This window comes from Caloenas nicobarica, chromosome 22, assembly GCF_036013445.1.
Source record: "Caloenas nicobarica isolate bCalNic1 chromosome 22, bCalNic1.hap1, whole genome shotgun sequence".
Taxonomy (NCBI): Eukaryota; Metazoa; Chordata; class Aves; order Columbiformes; family Columbidae; genus Caloenas; species Caloenas nicobarica.
Window position 1 is genome coordinate 3447764 of NC_088266.1, and position 16804 is coordinate 3464567.

A 16804-nucleotide genomic window follows, 5' to 3' on the forward strand; every position below is an offset into this window, starting at 1 on the left:
GCCGCCCCGCAATGGCCGCCACAGGCTCGATCCCCGGAGAGGGCACCGGGCCGGGGGTTAACGCGGGTTCCGCCGGCCCGAACCGCACACCCCGTGTGACAGGCCCATAAGGAACCCCCATCACCGCACCGAGCAAGGAAACACACAACAAAATAAGTGAAAAAACAACCTTGCTGAATAAATACATACACATTTTTGACATCTCAACGATTGGCCTATCATGGCCTTCCATTTGGTAACAGTTCTGACTTCACTTAGCAAGATTTATTACTGTTTTATTTTTCAAATTGATTGTCTCTGGCTGGATTTTTCTCTCCCTTGTGCACGCGTGAGTGTGTATCCTTGAAATAGACCTAAAAAGCACGTGGAAAGCAGCAGAAAAAGGTCAACGTCGCCTTCCTCAGGTCCATCAAATTGTATAAAGTTCCCCGCTGGAGTTCACAGGTCTAAAGCTATTCTGCCTGCATTAACGCAACCTGTCTGAGACAAACCTGGCAATTAGACAGTAAAACTGGAGACACAGAGAACTAAGATGAAGATTTTTTTTTTTTTCCTAAGGACAATCATGATATTAATTTACTGCTTGTGAAACCTGTTAGTCTGAGACACCCAGAGCATAACACTGTCTGAGAAGCAGAGCAAATATCCCACAGGCAACGGCAGAAAAGGTTTCTCCCAATTCCCTCTCTAACCATGGGCCTAGTCTAGACAGATTTTTATACCTACGAGCTCACCACGATCTCTCAGCACTTTCCAAACACCCATTTCTATCAGCCTGGACCCCACTGCAGAAGTGGGGAATTTGCATTTTGGTTTAGAATCTCAACTAAGAACCACTGAATACGGATTTTCTCTAAATACTAGAGAACAGCTCTCTGATGGTCTACTCAAGTTGGATGCAAAGAAAATTATCAAAACTATCATTGAGAACTGGAATGAGGCCACTGGGGCCTCTGGGTTATTATCCAGATTGATCAGAGCTTTTGAACATGGGACAGAACTGAGAGGATTCAGCAGTGAAGCCCTCCTGACTGATCCAGTTGTTCTCAGCCTTCCCTTTCTTAGATTTTATCTACACACACTGATATGGTCTGTGTTTGTCTGGCTATGCATGCTCCTTTTAGCTACAGTAACAGAAAACAGGGAGGCTTTTATCTCTTCAGTCTAACCCCAGAGGTAAAATATCATTAGCGGACTTTCCTTTAGCAAACCAGAAGCACTTATATTGCCACTGCTGCTGAACTTTGCAATACGCTTCCAAGGACTGCAAAGAGGTAAAGAATCAGATGATCTTCAGGCTCTTATTACTGAGTTTCATCTGGTATAACATTTAACTGCTATGACTCCTGGAGTCAGCTCCCCGATTTGTTTACATTTGGAATTGTATCCAGGAATTACTGTCCAGTCCCATATATATGCTGTGGATGAAAATGGGCTTTCAGCTACTTGGAGAGGGAGCTTGTGACTTGCCTCCAAAAAGCTGGATTTCCAGTCCAAGAAAACATTTTTGTAAAGCCAATCAATCAGTGAACGTTCAAGTAAATCGCATTTCCAAGACACAGCAGATGAGGAGCAGAATCAAAAATGAAGGCACAGAATCTCCTTCCAAATTCTACAGCAATATTCCTAGATATTACCTGCAGTATCAGAGAGGGAGATCTTCCAGTAGTGGAGTCTTAAAATATTGTTAAAAATCAATATCCAAATAGCTTTGATCAATGCCTCAGAAACTCTCAGTAGCATTCCCTGTTTCCACTCAAAGTCAGCAGTGAGCAGGGCGAGGGAAAGGTCCTTCCTGTGAAACACGGCTCTAGGGGTCAAGGAAAGACACTGCGATATAACGAGTTCCTTTGGTGGTTGGAAGACCCTCGTGATAGTGGGTCAGGCGTCCTGGATGCATAAGGGTCCACCCTTTCCGCGGAGCTCGAATGGAGCAATTGTAGCGCAGGAACCGGCAGCCTCCTCCCTGGTGGAAACAAAACAGGACACACCAGCTTGGTAAAAGCACTTCAGGGAAAGAGGCTCTGCCTTCTCCTGGCAGCCCCTCAGGAAGTGTGAGAAGGTGCTTGGGCAATCTCCTGTGTTCTGATGCATTCAAAAATCTTTTTCCTACCCTAGCCCAGTCGTTATTTGCAACCTGTGGTGTGAAGAAGCCAGATATGGATAAGGAAAGGGTTTTCAGCTGCCTGGGCTGCTCAAGGGGCTGTACTGCACTTTTGACACACTGGCACACACTTACCTCATAGTCTATTCCAACTCGGTTCAAAGCAATGTTAATGGTAAAGGTGGAAGCATCGTGATGGGGCATTAAAGACGGCTGCTCATCAGGTTTGTAGCGAACTACAAAGGCCAGCTCAAACTGAGCCTGCAGGAGAGAAGAGCAAAGTGCACATCTGTTACAGGGCTATACCAGCCCATGGCTACTGAGCTGCAGAGCCCAGTGTAATATTTAAAGTGCATCTCACTGCTAAGAGGGAAAGGCAACAATAAGGCAAGAAAATGTCATTGTGAAATTGCGTATTTCCTGCTGCATATACTTATGTCATACTCCAGGATCAACTGGGAAGTACTATGCATATCGCTAGAGGAGTCCAGCAGACTTTTCAAGTTTGGAACTGGAGGAGGTGCTGAGCTGATCACAAGTTTTGATGCTAAACTATACATACCTTGGTATAGTATCCTGGGTACAGCTTCTCTGTGATGGGTGCAATATAGTCCAGGAGAAACTTATACCATTCTCTTTCGAAACCAATTTGGTTCATGTGTATGTCAATAGTTGGGACGTTCTCATATCCTCCTTGTATTCTGCTGTCCTGAAATAGAACCATGAAAACACCCATGAGGATGGATTTCAGGAATGAAAAGCATTTGCTTCTGGTAACTACAAATAAATATGACATTTATCACAATTTCCAGGATGGAAAACTCATTTCAAACAATAATTAAACCCCAAGGTAAACAATATCACCATCAGAAGGGCTGAACACTGTAGCTTCAAGAGGACACTAAAGAGGACTCAGAAAGATTAATTAACTTTCAAGAATGCAGGCAAAATCACAGAGTTTATCAGGAACAAAATCAGAGTATTTCCTCTGGTTTCCTGGTTTAACTGTGAGGCTTAATGCCTTCTTACAGGAGTCACTGCTACTACCAAATATGCACAGATAATGATGTGACCCATAAATCAAAAAGCTCCTGCTTTTTCTTACCGTGTTGTCACCTGTGGACCACTGGCCATAATGCTCCATTTCTTCCACCAGCTCATCACAGGCAGTGTCAGTGAATATGGGGAACCAGTAAACATCTGGGCAGGGCTGCAGAAAGTAGACGGGTGAGAATAGCAGAAACAAGGGCAGGTGCTTGAGGCAAAAGGAACAAAACTAAACTGACTGTAGATTGAGTCAAAGTGGAAAGTAACTGAAATATTGAGGATAGAAATTTGTCTTCTGATTTACAGGCCCCAGTTCCACTTAAGAGAGCTGGAGATACACTTCTACAAAGAAGATTTAGCTCTAGATACACTTTCGAGGTCACGTTTCCACTGGATTTGAAAGACTACAAGGTCATGCTGAACTGCTTATTCCTGAGAGTGACAATAGTGATGATATCAGCATTGTCCTGACGCCAATCTCCCATTCTGATGGATAAGAACAAAGTTTTCTTACCACTTCTACCAATTTCCCTTTCAGAGCTGCTGTGTAGTTTTCATGGATGTACTTTTCTCTCCAGTCCTGCAGTTAAAGGATAAGAAAAGCAATTATTTCTGTGGGGCCTGCCAAAAGAGGCAATAAAAGGCCAGGCACTTGTGCAGGAGTGTTTCATAGGCTTTGAAGATCCAGATATTATAAATCACATAAACACCTTCTCTTTAAATTCTGTGACTATGCTACTCATCCCACCTGAGAGATACCTTTATTACAAAGCCTGGACTCTCCTTATTCGTGAAGCTACTCATCAAATCTTCACATGCCACACTGTCAAGCCTGCAGGTTATCTCACCTCAGGATTGCTGAATATTTGCCAGAGGTCATTGTGGAGGTGAGTTGTCTGATAATTCTCCAGGGACAGTATGTGTCCAAACTGATGCCGATTTGTCAGGTACATAAAGACTCCCTGCAGAACAGAGGGAAACAATCAAGCTTTGTTTCCAGGCCTCACATTTCTGTAAGACACTGAGATTAGGTTTTTCCTTCTTACCCTGTCAATCCCATTTAGAACAGCCCTGAATAGGCCCAAGAACAAAAATGTTATCTGCATTTAGCGGTCCCTGGCTCTGTGTGGTTTCACGTCAAGACAGAAATCCTGCACTGTTCCAAGCCTGCACAGTACTGAGTAATGCCAGCTCATCCTGTCCCATGCCCCAGCAGAGCTGAATGCCTTGAAAATACTTGATCTTGCCACCTCCACCCTGGCACGCAGCTCTCCCCTGCCAGCCTCTCCTCGACTGACCTGATTCCGAACGTTGTGGCAGAAAGCCATGTCAGCATCCAGCTTGCCACTGTGGAACAGATCTGTCTGCCCAAGCTCCGATCGCAGAGCCTTGGCTTTAATCATGTAAACGCTGCTGATGTAGGGAACGTTCCAAAGCCCGCTGAAACACAGGGGTACAAGAGTAAGATTTGAAATACCACTAAGACAGAAACTGCTGGAGTTGATGGGATGGCAGGCAGCACTGCAGTATCAGCCAGGCTTGTCTAAATAAGGCAGTTCAGAACAGTAAGGAGAAATCATACCAATAGGAATTGTCATTTCTATTTTCCAGGAAAAATCATGTATATTGGCCAGAGCTTTTAAGCTGCACAAATACTAGTACACTGTGAAAGCAATTGATTGGTACTGCGGGTTTTTTTTTGCTAGGGGTATAATTAATGGCTTGAATCTCTTCCCAGAGAGATCAACATATTTTTTTCCAGTGATTTAAGAAAACAGAATAAGCCAAAAGTGTATAAGCTGATTTCCAGTATTTATCACATACATAATGGCCTAACAAAAAAGGCAGCCCCTCAAGAATACAAATGAACCAACAATTGTATTTTTTGAATTTTCCATTCAAGGATCACCTGGTATCTCATGAGGACTATCTGATAAAGATTAAACAGCACTTCACAGGATTTTCAGGATGACACTAACTATAATCCACAGGTGGGAAAACATGACATTAGTAAAATTATTTCAGCAGAGTCAGGACTCTTAAACTCTTACTCTGATCATAAGATAATCTGCCCAAAGTAGGTTATGGTCTCTGCTGAGGGGAGAACATAAAGCTGCTTCTGAATGGGAGTACAGACTTATTTTCCTTTTCTATACACAAAGACTGTGGTTCTTTGACATTAGCTGGTTTGATGATAATGTGCTGTAGCAAGCTTTACATTTGAGGGATTATATCAGCAAGAAACATTTTTGCAAACTCACACCCTCCGCCTTTGAACAATATCCACATAATCTTCTGAACGGGCATAGTATCCATCAGGGCTCAGCGCTCCCCAGAAATTTGACCACAGCTTCTCATGACGGCTCACCAGTGGGGCAATCATCATCCTGTGAGCACAAACAAAAAGGAATCGCAGGACAGGACGTTACCACAGGAAGAAAAGGAAAATATTTACAAACCACAGAACTGTAAGAGTTGGATTCTCCCTCACAGAGTTGCTGCTTCTGTCAACTCTGTTGGAATGAAATTCCACATAAGAAAGGGCAAGTATAGTCACAATCTCCTAACTGCACCCTGCAGCAGGTCTCCGAGAATCTGATTTGTTCTAGTGACTATACAAAGACAAAACTAGGGATGATTTACATCTACTGCCTAAAACCCAGGGATTACAACTACAGTAAAAAAAGACGAAAGAAGAGGTGTCTCTCTAACATTCCATCTCTGACACATTTCTCCTACTGCCTTACGCATCTCAGTGATTAAAGAACTCATTGTATTCCTCGTGTGAAAGGTGACCAGTAAGGATTGCTCAGACCAAAGAACTCACTTGTTCTGTTCGATCAGGATCCTTAGAGTCTCTGTGTTCTTCAGAACTATCTCAGCATCCAGGCTAAAGTAATAGTCACAGTCAGGATCCTTTCTGCATAAATCCCTACAGCCAGAGAAAAAGAAAAGTCACATCAAACTCCTCTTAGAACAGAGCAAGACATGGGACAGAAAACCTTGTAGACTAAAGGTCTTCTTCTGGGTGCTCAGAGAAGTTCACTTTAACCTAACAACTCAGAAAGCTAGCATAGGACAAGCACATCAGAGTCAGGATCCAATAGCACACGCTGAGACACAGCCAAAATCAACATTTAGCAAACTTTCTCCAGCACAAACTGAAGAGGTTCCCATTTACTGTTAGCCCAAATCCAGACCTGAGCTCAAACTCACACCTCCCAATCACAGACAGGAAGATACTCTGCCACTAGCTCTTAGTTTTACTACTACACTTCTCTTCAGGGATGTAGGGGCATATTCTTTGTGATCTGTGACTGGGCACATAGACTGCTTGATGAGGGTGGGAGCTACAGGGCTATCATCTAACAGAGCAAAGGACCAGTGAGAACTTGGTTTCTGAAACTGGAGAAAGGGAGCTGGCATTTGGCCTGATTTTTTCCCAACATATAATGGGCAAGGGGAGTTAAAGATAGGAAAATTGAAAGAAAAGGGTGACTGAAAGAAGAGAAGCGTCCACTTGACAGTGACAATACTCAGAAAAACTGGACTGCCTTAGTCTGGACACAGGTTGACTCCACTAGCCCTCCAGTATGGCCTCTTCACTTACATGCCCAAGTTACGTGCCTCAGCATTCTCCACCTCATCATCTGGCCCAATCACTTTGACGGCTAGATATTCTTTGCCATGCTCTTCAACAAAAGAGTCCACCTGCATCAAGTGATGCTCCTCCTATGCCAAAGGAAAAATAAGGAAAAACAGATGAGATGACTTCATCCCAGGCTGCTCAGTCTCCTGTTCTTGAAAATGCCAAACCAGATGAGCAACAGCTCTTCCAACTTCCACATCTTTACATCTGGACAGAGCTATTTTATAGGTGCCATTGCAGATGAGTCCTGGGATTACAGAGCCTGGAAATCAAAGGCTGCAAAGGTACCCACGGGACAGGAGGACATACACATTTTCCCCACATTAGCTAGGACCTTCACAGGACAACGTCACTTACATGGTTGTGAATGAAGAGCTGGATTCGTTGCTTTGGGTAATGAAGGTTACGAAGCCGTAAGAAAAACTGGGAGAGGAATGGAGTGGGCTGCTCGATGAAAATGCCAATCAGAATCATTGGCAACGCTTCATCCTACATTCAGTGAGAGAAGTGATGATTCAGGTAACACATCAGACATGTAAGATCCCATTGTAAGACCCATCTTGAGAGCTTTGAATAAACATCAGCATCACCTTAAAGCCTGTGAGGCTGCGCAGACCTTCATCACACACAGTGCAGCCCGTCTCAAATGTCCATATTTGAGGAATGTAGTTCCCCAGGTAGTTCAGCTGCAGCTGCAGAAGTGAATTTGCCATGTTACACATTACAGAGCAGGGGAGTTTCTCTGCATCCACCCCCAGTGTAAGATCACGTTTCATCAGAACTTCATTTAACTTCTTCTGGACTAAAGAATCTCAAAAGCATGACAGCCTGAGGGTATAATTACATGCTGATCTTTGAACCAGGCCCATCTTGCAGCTATGGACCTGGACCACTTACTGTTTCTCAGATGTAAATGTAGACAGGGAAAGTCAGTATATGGGAAGACAGTAAACTGATACACTCAAGCCTAAAGGATCACTGCAACAAACGCATACCAAATCTTTCCCTCAGGACACCCACTTACCTTGGTGGGTCCATTTCCATGAATCACCACAGGCAGAGTGTCATATAACAAGTTTCTTGCTCTCACTCGTGAGTTTTCAAACTTCATAACTACCTCATCTGCAAATGACATTGCCATCATGTTATCAGAGGAAGGCTTTTATTGATAATTAGCAGCACAATGCCTCATTTCTACTGAACAACTGCTGAAAGATGAAAGCATGGGTGTGGATAACCACGCACAAGCAGTTTAAAGGCTACAGGCCATATCCAGAAAGGAGAAAAAAAACATTCAGAATGATCCTGTGAAGTAACAGGAGGATGGTTGGGAAGTTGGACAAGGAATGCAGCTTGCTGGGCTGACAAATACACCTTCTACTGGGAATTAGCAGAAGCCACACTGAAACAGTCTTTCGAAACTGGCATTGACAAATTGTGCTGTGAGGAACAGCTATTGATGGCCAGAAGGAGTCAGACCCTTCTCACCTAAGCATTCTATGCACCTGCTGTCTCTCTTTTTTCACCTCAGAAAAAGGTCCACCCTCCTGGCAGAGATCATCTGAGATGTCTCCTCACAGAACCACACAAAATCCTTCGAAAAACAGACTAGTACAGATCCAATCTCCATTGTTATAATGAGCACAAGAGCCAAAAACTACACTGCCATTATAATTTTTTACCTGACTGGAATAAAGATGGAGTCGTGCAAGACTCTAAAGTGAAAACATTAGGCAGTAGTGTCAGGACAGTAAAGGAATCACTTTTGCCAGGACTAGCAAAAAATCTATGAATCAGCAGGTGGTAGGGTCAGTGAGCAGCACAGACAGTGCCTAGCTGCATATCACCTCCTGTGCATTCTACACATTGCTATGGAGCGGACAGGCAGGAGAGCCCTAGGCAGGGCTGTGTGTTATTACTTGCACTGAAGTCCCTCCCAGTCTCAATCCCCAAGGCTAATGCGATCTGACATGCTTGGAGATCAAAGGGGCAAGGAGCTGTAAGATGGAAAACCTGACCTGCATTTCCCCAAGTGAATAGGGAATTACAATGAGAACCTCGTTTGTTGCAGTGGAATTGCAAATAAATCCCAGAACTCTGACAGAGGCTTTTTACTGAGGCTTATTCTGCAGGGCCAGGAATTTCCGAAATTTAATCCCTTCAGCCATAACACAACTTTATTTCTGGTGTCAGCATGCAGTTGTATTCCAAGGAGAAATGAGCTTCCTTCTTCCATCTCACCTAATGCTCCATTTAGGTTTTGGAAGATCCGGCTTCTCTGGTCTAGACTGATGTTGATACTTTCCTTTAAAAGAATTAGATAAATAACCTTAATTAAAACACAAGTGGGCACCCTTTCTTTACATGTGAGAGATCCGACGTTGAGTGAAGATATATCACATTCCTGTAATCATTTCCATACTCTCCAGGCTCTGAAGCCTATAACACTCCCAGCTAATCCTCATTTTCACTTGAATCGGGGACAATTCGCCATTTTCTAAAACAATTTAAACATATTATACTATGCAAAACCATGCAAATAAACATTTTAAAGCTCTCGTGGGTGCGCCAATAATAATATGCATCATATTAATGAAGTACACTTGCAGCACAGTCATATGAAACCCACACATAATATGCAGGAATGCCAAGATAGCAAAAACACCTGCTGTGAAGACAGCTTCTTGCCATCTATTCACAGGGCAAGCATTACCCCAAATGTTGCCCCAGGTACCAGTGTCAAACCAGAACACAGTCAGGGTGCAAAGCCAGCTTGTACAATCTTTGCTTTTATCCCTTGCTGCAAGTCACATTCTGACTAGATTTTTGTCAGATTAAAATCCAGCTGACTTAACAGAGTCAGTGTCCCCCCAGGCACCCACTGAGATGGATTACTGGAAAGGACAGCAGGGCGCTAACATCCGCTCTCTGAATGCCAAGTCAGTGGAATTACTCAGCCTTTGTACGGCACAGGGCCAGAACTGCAGATGAGAACATTAAAGGAACTGGTCATGTTAAAATATCACAGGCCATATTCAGATTTGGGGAAGTAAAAAAGCGCAGCTGTTCTGAATTTTTTGCCAGCCCTGCTGGTAAAAAAGTGCAACTCCTTCTCTAATTAGGCTGAAAGCAGTTTCCTATTTCTAATGCTTCCTCTTGACGTTGCTGTCACAGTTTGCCTTCTTCATTCCCATGCATTGTGCTGTCCCTCAGGGACAGGCTGCACTGCGTAACACAGAACTGGGCAGAGACAACAGAAGCAGAATCAGTCACACTTCAAGTTTGGGTTTCACATTCCCTGGGTTGAGGCTGGTGAGTTCTGCCACACTCAATAGCTTTAAACATCAGCACATACCAGCATGAGTTTCCAGTAAGACTTGTTTTAAGATACCTTGAGTTTAAAGATAAAAACTGCTAATAACAGAACCAAGGTGTGGCAGCTAGAATGCACATTTTCAGAAGGGAAATGGGTAACTAGACATACTACTGGCCTTTTCCATGTAAGGATGCCAGAGCAGTAATTAAGGGGCAATATGTATGCAATTAATTTCTTTTACTGTCAGCACTACATAGAGGATTAACAGCAATGCTTCTCAGACAACTCCTAATCTCAAAATCTAGCTACACCTACCCTTTTTTCTGGATCCAAGAAGACATTGGTATAGAAGAGTTGGTCACTGTCATCATCCTTCCCTTTCCACTCCTCCACAAGTTTCTTCAGGTTTGGAGCATAACCTATGAAGCCTGTGGGAATAAGTATGAAGATGTGTTGCAACTCAGACAACTAAAAAAGGAATGTTCTCCTCTAGACACATGCTCTCACTTCTTTCACACAAAGTCTTGCTCCACTCTGCGGTGCTGCAGGGATACACCAGCTTTCAGCAAAAACATGTATAGACCACACTTCCCGACACAGAATGACACCAGGATCAAATCTGCAACCTTTAGCATCAGAAAAGCTCCATCTATAGAGACACTTTTTCCACAGCTAGTCGCTTGCTACTTCTCCCAAAGTCCCTCCAATAGGAGGAAAAAGCTGAGAGAGGTTCTCAGCTAAAAGAAGATTCTGCATCTTACCTCCAGAACCCAGGAAGCGCTTTCCATCTCGCACCTGAGGGTACTTGGCTTCCAACTTTCTGTCAGGATAGATGTAGTTCTCTGCTGAGAAGACCACCTTGCTCTTAGCTTGTTTGAACTTCTTTAGCAATTCCGTGGGGCCCGATGCAAAGAGTACATCATAGCTAGAGCAAAAGACAGACAAGAAAGGGACAGAAAAGTATGGGGTCACAAAAACAGGTCAGCACAAAAAGTTTCTAGGAACAGCTGCTTCTTTAGGAATCTCTTTCTTTTAGTTCTGCTTCACAGTATTACTGTCCATTTCCCTTTCCACATTTCTCCAGCAGACTAAGTCTTGCTCTCAGGATTGTGTTGCAGCCTGCCTCACCTTATAAAACAAATAATTCTGGTAAGAAAGGCCTGCCTAGATCCATTTAAATTGTCTGCTCATTCTCTGCAGATAAAGACAGCCAAATTCCACCCTGGCAGGAGCAGGTATAACACTATCAACTTTATGTAACAGTTGGAATCAGCCTGTTCTGGTCAGACCTTCCCAGCTGCCACGGATGCAGCTCTGAGCCACCCTCTGGCAACTGCAGAGAATTCAGGGGGGAAAAATGGAGGAGGTCTGGACACACCTTCCAAAAGCAATCTACTTCACAGTTAATTTCTTCTCAGTAAGAACCCATCCAAATAGCCTTACGACTCAGTTCATGGCAAATACTTTCCAAACCATTACCTGTCTATGAAAAGGATGATCAAGTCTTCCTTATCCGCATACTGCTTCAAAGCTGATTTCAAGAGACGGACCTTCTGCCCGCCTCCTGCTGGCTTCTTGTCATCTCCACCCTGCCATTCCTCATCCAGCCCCAGCACCTAAAGAATGACAGGCACAGGGTCTCTTGAACAGGTCACCTTCCCAGCAAGACTCACAGGAAAGGACCACAACCCACAACCTTACTGGTCCTGATAACTCCCAGTACAAATCCCTTCGACTAACCACCACTGAGCCATCACCTGGACTTTGTAGTTGAAGAATTGGGCTGATCTTCTAAAGCGCTGGAATCCCTCAGTCTGCTTTGTGGCAACAGTAAGAACCAGCAGGTTTTCTGCATACAGGAGAAAGCACAAGAGACACATTCAACTTGCATGGTTTCCACTACCAGCTGTTCCATACTTAACTAAGGAGCTTTACTATCAGATACTGAGCCAAGGTAGGGATCAACAGCCCTAGAAATACTTGACAGATTTGACAAAGAGAAGTCAAAATCCAGCTGATGAGAAGTGACTTTCCCACTACATTCTTTAAGTCGATCATGAATCCAGCAACAGAACCCAGGAGTCCTGACTTTCGCAGTCACTGCTGTTCACGGACACAGGTTACGTCTGTTCTATATAACATTAGACAAAGTAAAAAGAAACCGTGGACATAGTCAGTGTTTTACTGGAGGAACTATCACAGGGGACAGAACAGGGCAAAGGTGCCCTCAAATTTCAGTGTCTGTTTGAAGAACTCAACACTAATTGCAGCACAAGCAAGACTGTTCCTTTGCAGTGGAGATTAGAACCTGGTCCGGGGTATAAAATGGGAGATTGTAAGAAGACACAATTTCACTGTCTGAGTTATGAGCTAGAAAAAGAAAATATAATGTATTGAGTGGTTTTTTGCCCTGCTATTGAAAGCTACAATTCTCTTCTCTCACATAGGGTATGGAGGAAATTAAACTTGAGATAAATAATTGAACTACTATAAAAACGCCCATTTGGAAGTCATCTATTTAGTGCAATTGGCTTCCTGTTCCCCACAGAGCTGCTTTTTTGTCACTCAGCATTGACTGGGTGTAGGGAACACCAAAATTAGGCTGAATGTTATTATTCCCTCTCCATGGCTGCTCCAATTTTCTTCTGCATTCCTGAGGTGTTTTCCAGATTTTTTCATACATATACAATATGAATTTAATTCTGCCATAACTTTCATTTACATTCTCCTCCTAAACTTGCTTTTCATTTCCAGTCCCTTAAAAATTACAAAGCTAAATTCAGAAGTTCCCTTTCAGAAGTTTCTCAATAGTCCCACTGGAATATGATTTTTATGTGGAAGCTCTGGTTTCTTCATTGTGATGATTAAATGCTCTACTTCATCTTAACACTCCTGCTTAAGTAGGAATTCATATCGGCTCTGGCAACAGTGCTTAAATGTGAATCCTGGCCATTCGATTTTAACATCAGAAAATACCAGGAAAAACTGAAAGCACATTCTCTTGGCTGGAGCAGGCTTCTTTTGGAATAATGATTTTTTTCAATGGATGTACCAGATGCATCTTCCTAGTGTAACAAAACTGATATTGTCTGATCTTAGGGAGGAAGGATCTAAGAGCTCAGGTCCTAGATAGATCTGACAAAGGCAGCAAAAGTAAGAAATAAGTGTTAAGACCCCAAGCTAGGAAGAAAGGGGGTTTCCCTATGAAATTCCTAAAATCCCTTACCTGCATCGGAATAAAAAGAGGAGAGACTGAGAACAGTCAAAAGAAGGTCAGCTCTAATTGTATTTTCTTAGACATTCACACAAAGGGAGTAACAAATAAAAGAATACTAATCCTGCATTTGTGTGGTTTTTTAAAGGCAGATTTTTAGATGTATGAAGTGCATTCCTAATCCAGCTCCTCTAGCACATTCCAGTTCCTTGTGTCCTGTCTAGTCAGAGGGTGCAAACAAATGAGTAAAATGTCTATCTCCCCAGGGAACGTGTTAAAGCCATTATAGTTTCTCGCCATAAACCATGGCAGATTTGTTAAAGGGCTCGGAGCTCATGGTTTCTGAGAATGTGCAGATCATGCTGCCAATGCAGAGCGAGGCAAATGTGGGCCTGCCAGAGAGGAATGTGAAGACAAACATCAAATTCTAGTACCTGAAAGGAGAGGAGAAAGCATATGATAACGATAAAAGAAGAAATAAAAGAGCCTGACCGCTATGTAATTATTTCAGCCTGAATTCTCAGACATCTCATGTGAAATAAATCGCTAATTCATTTTCATGTTGCCATCCCAAGAAAGCAACCAGCTGTTTATGATCTGACTGCCAGAAGTTTGCTGGACCAGATGTGAGAGCTAAAGGCTCACACGGATGAACGGGAGGCGGTGTCCCGTTTCTAAGACAGAAAAGGTTTCACTGTGCTGCTTGTGAACTCACTGATGCACAGAAAAGCCGGAGACACTGTCCTCCCCAGCAGAATTCTGCATTACAGATTCCCTTCTTATTATTCATCTGGTGGGGTAGGACTCAGAGACATTAAGCTCAGTTTCTGTTCTGAAAAATCTCTGCAGTAGCGAGAGCTTTCCATCCCAAGAGACATTCTTTCTGTCCAGTACTACGAGCTTGTGCTGAGCTATGCTGCCCCCGCTCCTTCTCCTTTAACCCTTTTTGCTCTTTCTCACTGATTTTGCTGAACACTGGTGCAGCTGATTGGTTTTTCAGGAGACAGAGCAGTAAACTCTTTTAATCTCAGTCCCACACACAGGCATTTTAAAACCTCCAAAAGCAGATGTATGCTTCCCTATTTTCTGTGTCACAGTTACTTTTCATATGTAGAAACAGCAGCCTGTTCTGTCAAGCTGGGCCTCCTGGGCCCAGGGACTCCTTGGGCCGTGCTGACAATTAGAAATAGCACAAAATACATTTATTAATGGAATGGCTACAAAATATGAACACTGTGGTTAACACTGGATGAGGAACCAGGGCAGCTTGACTGTACTGCACAAGGAGCCAGTCTTGCTATCCCTCCGTTTTTCCATCTGTAGAGTGACAATAGGGGACATTTGCTGCTTTTGTGAAGTTTTTTGAGCACTACAGGTGAAAAGGATTCTGTAGGAACAGGGATTCTGTAGGAACAGGGACTCTGAGATCAACATCACAGTGAAATGATTGTGTAGAATTCTGACTTCTTACAAAGAGTAAAAAACAGTGACTAGATGAGTTCAGTAAAAAAAAAAAATAGAATTATTTACTTCTTTTAGAGCTATTTACTTCTGCCCTGACTCTACAGGGAAAGCTCAGCTGCAGCTGCATTTCAGGACAAGGAATGAATTTATCCCCAGGCTGTGCTTTGGGCAATCTTACTGTCCCCCTTCCTGTTAAGATAGTGTCCAAGAAAATACCATTAATACAGAGATCAAATAGAAAAAAAATTACATTTATGAAAGTTTTTTTAAAGATTCTATTAACTACAAATAACTATGCTTAGAACTTTTGCAGAGATCTAAAAGAATGTACAAGAGAGAAGACAGGTATCATTATTCTCATATTACTCTGAGGAAGCTGAGGCACAGAAAAGGTAAGGCATTTTTTCTTTGAGCCATGCCAGAAGCAATGGGTTGAAAAAGCAGTTAATTCCAAATCTCTCTTCCTAATCAACATACTTCATTCTCTTTTCCCAGCACTCAATTTCATATCTCTAGTGCACTCTAAAACCTTACTAAAAACCTGGAAGATTTGGGGTGTGTAAGGAAAACAGGATAGCACAGAAAGATTAACTTCTTCTATTTGTCTACTAGTTCTCCTAAATGCTGAATTGTTTTGTTTAGTTATGCCATTGTAACTAAAGAACTCCCAACGCTCCCATGGATACACATTAACTGCATTATTTATTAAGTAATACATAGTAATGGAAATTATACCAGAACCACACATTGTGAAGGCAAATATTGTAGGTAACAAGATGAAATCTCCACTTAATTGCCACTTCTCTAATGAAGACAGAGATAATTATCCAAACTTCTTGGCAGAGTGACAGTGTGTGAACCTCTTTGTCGGCCTGGCTGACATTCTGTAGCTGCCCTGATCCTCCACTGTTTACCAATTACTGTTCACAGCATCTACCAACTGTTTATGTTGGGGATAGATTTATTTTCGGAGCATCCCGGATCTCAGGTCACAGTGTGGCCAGTCTGGGATCAAACGCTCTCCGTTACCAAACTCTTGAACTGATTAAGTTAAAAAGCAGGAAGGGCTGACCCGGGTGGGACACAACCCAAGGGGCTGGGAGTACTTTAGTGGGATGCAGTGGGTGTCCAAGGCTCACCTCAAACTCAGGGCTATGAGCGCCAGTCTGGTAGCTGAGGCACTCGCTAAGCATGTGCGGACACCCCCGCCAGCTGCGCACCCCTGAGAACTCAGCAGCGGGCTCAGCCCAAGGGCTCAGACTCCGCGGTCTCGGTCGGGCCATGCCGAGGACAGCGGTGGCACCTCCAGCCCGGCCACCGGCTCCCCCCGTAAAAGCCCCCTTACCTTCCTGCGCGGAGGCTCCGCCGCCCCCCGGCCCGAGCAGCGCCAGCACCGCCCAGGGCAGCAGCACCGCCGGAAGCACCATGGAGGCGGCCCGGGAGCCGACACCGACCGGCGGCTCTAGAAAGCTCCGGAGCCTGTGCCACGCACCAGACCCGCCCGGCGGGGACGGGCGGAGGAAGCGGGAGGCGGCGGCTCCTCCTCCCGGGCCGCCCCGGCCCCCGCAGGAGGCGGGGAAGCAGCTGGGGCCGCTCGGGGAGGGGGAGCAGGAGCCGCTGGGGCCGAGGCTGGAGCGGAGCGAGGGAACATCTGCGCTTTGCAGGGGGAAGAAACGTGTATTGAGCAAACGTGAGGCTGTGCGGGAGCAGGGGGTCGCTCTCTGCCCCCCACTGTAGCTAATTAATATACTCCATGCTTCACGATAGCATCCTCGCACAGAACTACCATCACTGTTTGGTCACTGGGAATATTCTTGAGGGTGTTCAAAGCACTTTTTGTTTCGGCTCCCTCTCCCCAAAGCAGGAATTCCCTCATCGTTACCAGGCAAACAGAATAGTCCTCATGCTGAAACGATGCACTGCAGGCAACGATCCAAGGAAATACTAGTTCTCCCTAAGGTGGTAATTTCAGGAAACTTCCTTCTGCAAAGCTGCCAGTTTCACTAAATA

General features: G+C 44.1%; 1 protein-coding gene across 1 annotated transcript; it reads right to left on the reverse strand.

The window, feature by feature from the left end:
- Window positions 1–153: 153 nt before the first annotated feature.
- PLOD1 (procollagen-lysine,2-oxoglutarate 5-dioxygenase 1) lies at window positions 154–16301 on the reverse strand. Its single transcript, XM_065649948.1, has 19 exons — window positions 16140–16301; window positions 11874–11965; window positions 11596–11732; window positions 10878–11041; window positions 10432–10544; window positions 9042–9105; window positions 7825–7922; window positions 7391–7492; window positions 7158–7289; window positions 6762–6883; window positions 5979–6083; window positions 5413–5538; window positions 4450–4591; window positions 4000–4113; window positions 3666–3731; window positions 3210–3314; window positions 2667–2813; window positions 2240–2365; window positions 154–1966 (listed from the first exon to the last, which is right to left on the reverse strand). The coding sequence occupies exons 1-19, from the start codon at window positions 16219–16221 to the stop codon at window positions 1811–1813; spliced, it is 2193 nt and encodes a 730-aa protein (XP_065506020.1). The 5' UTR covers window positions 16222–16301; the 3' UTR covers window positions 154–1810.
- Window positions 16302–16804: the final 503 nt, after the last annotated feature.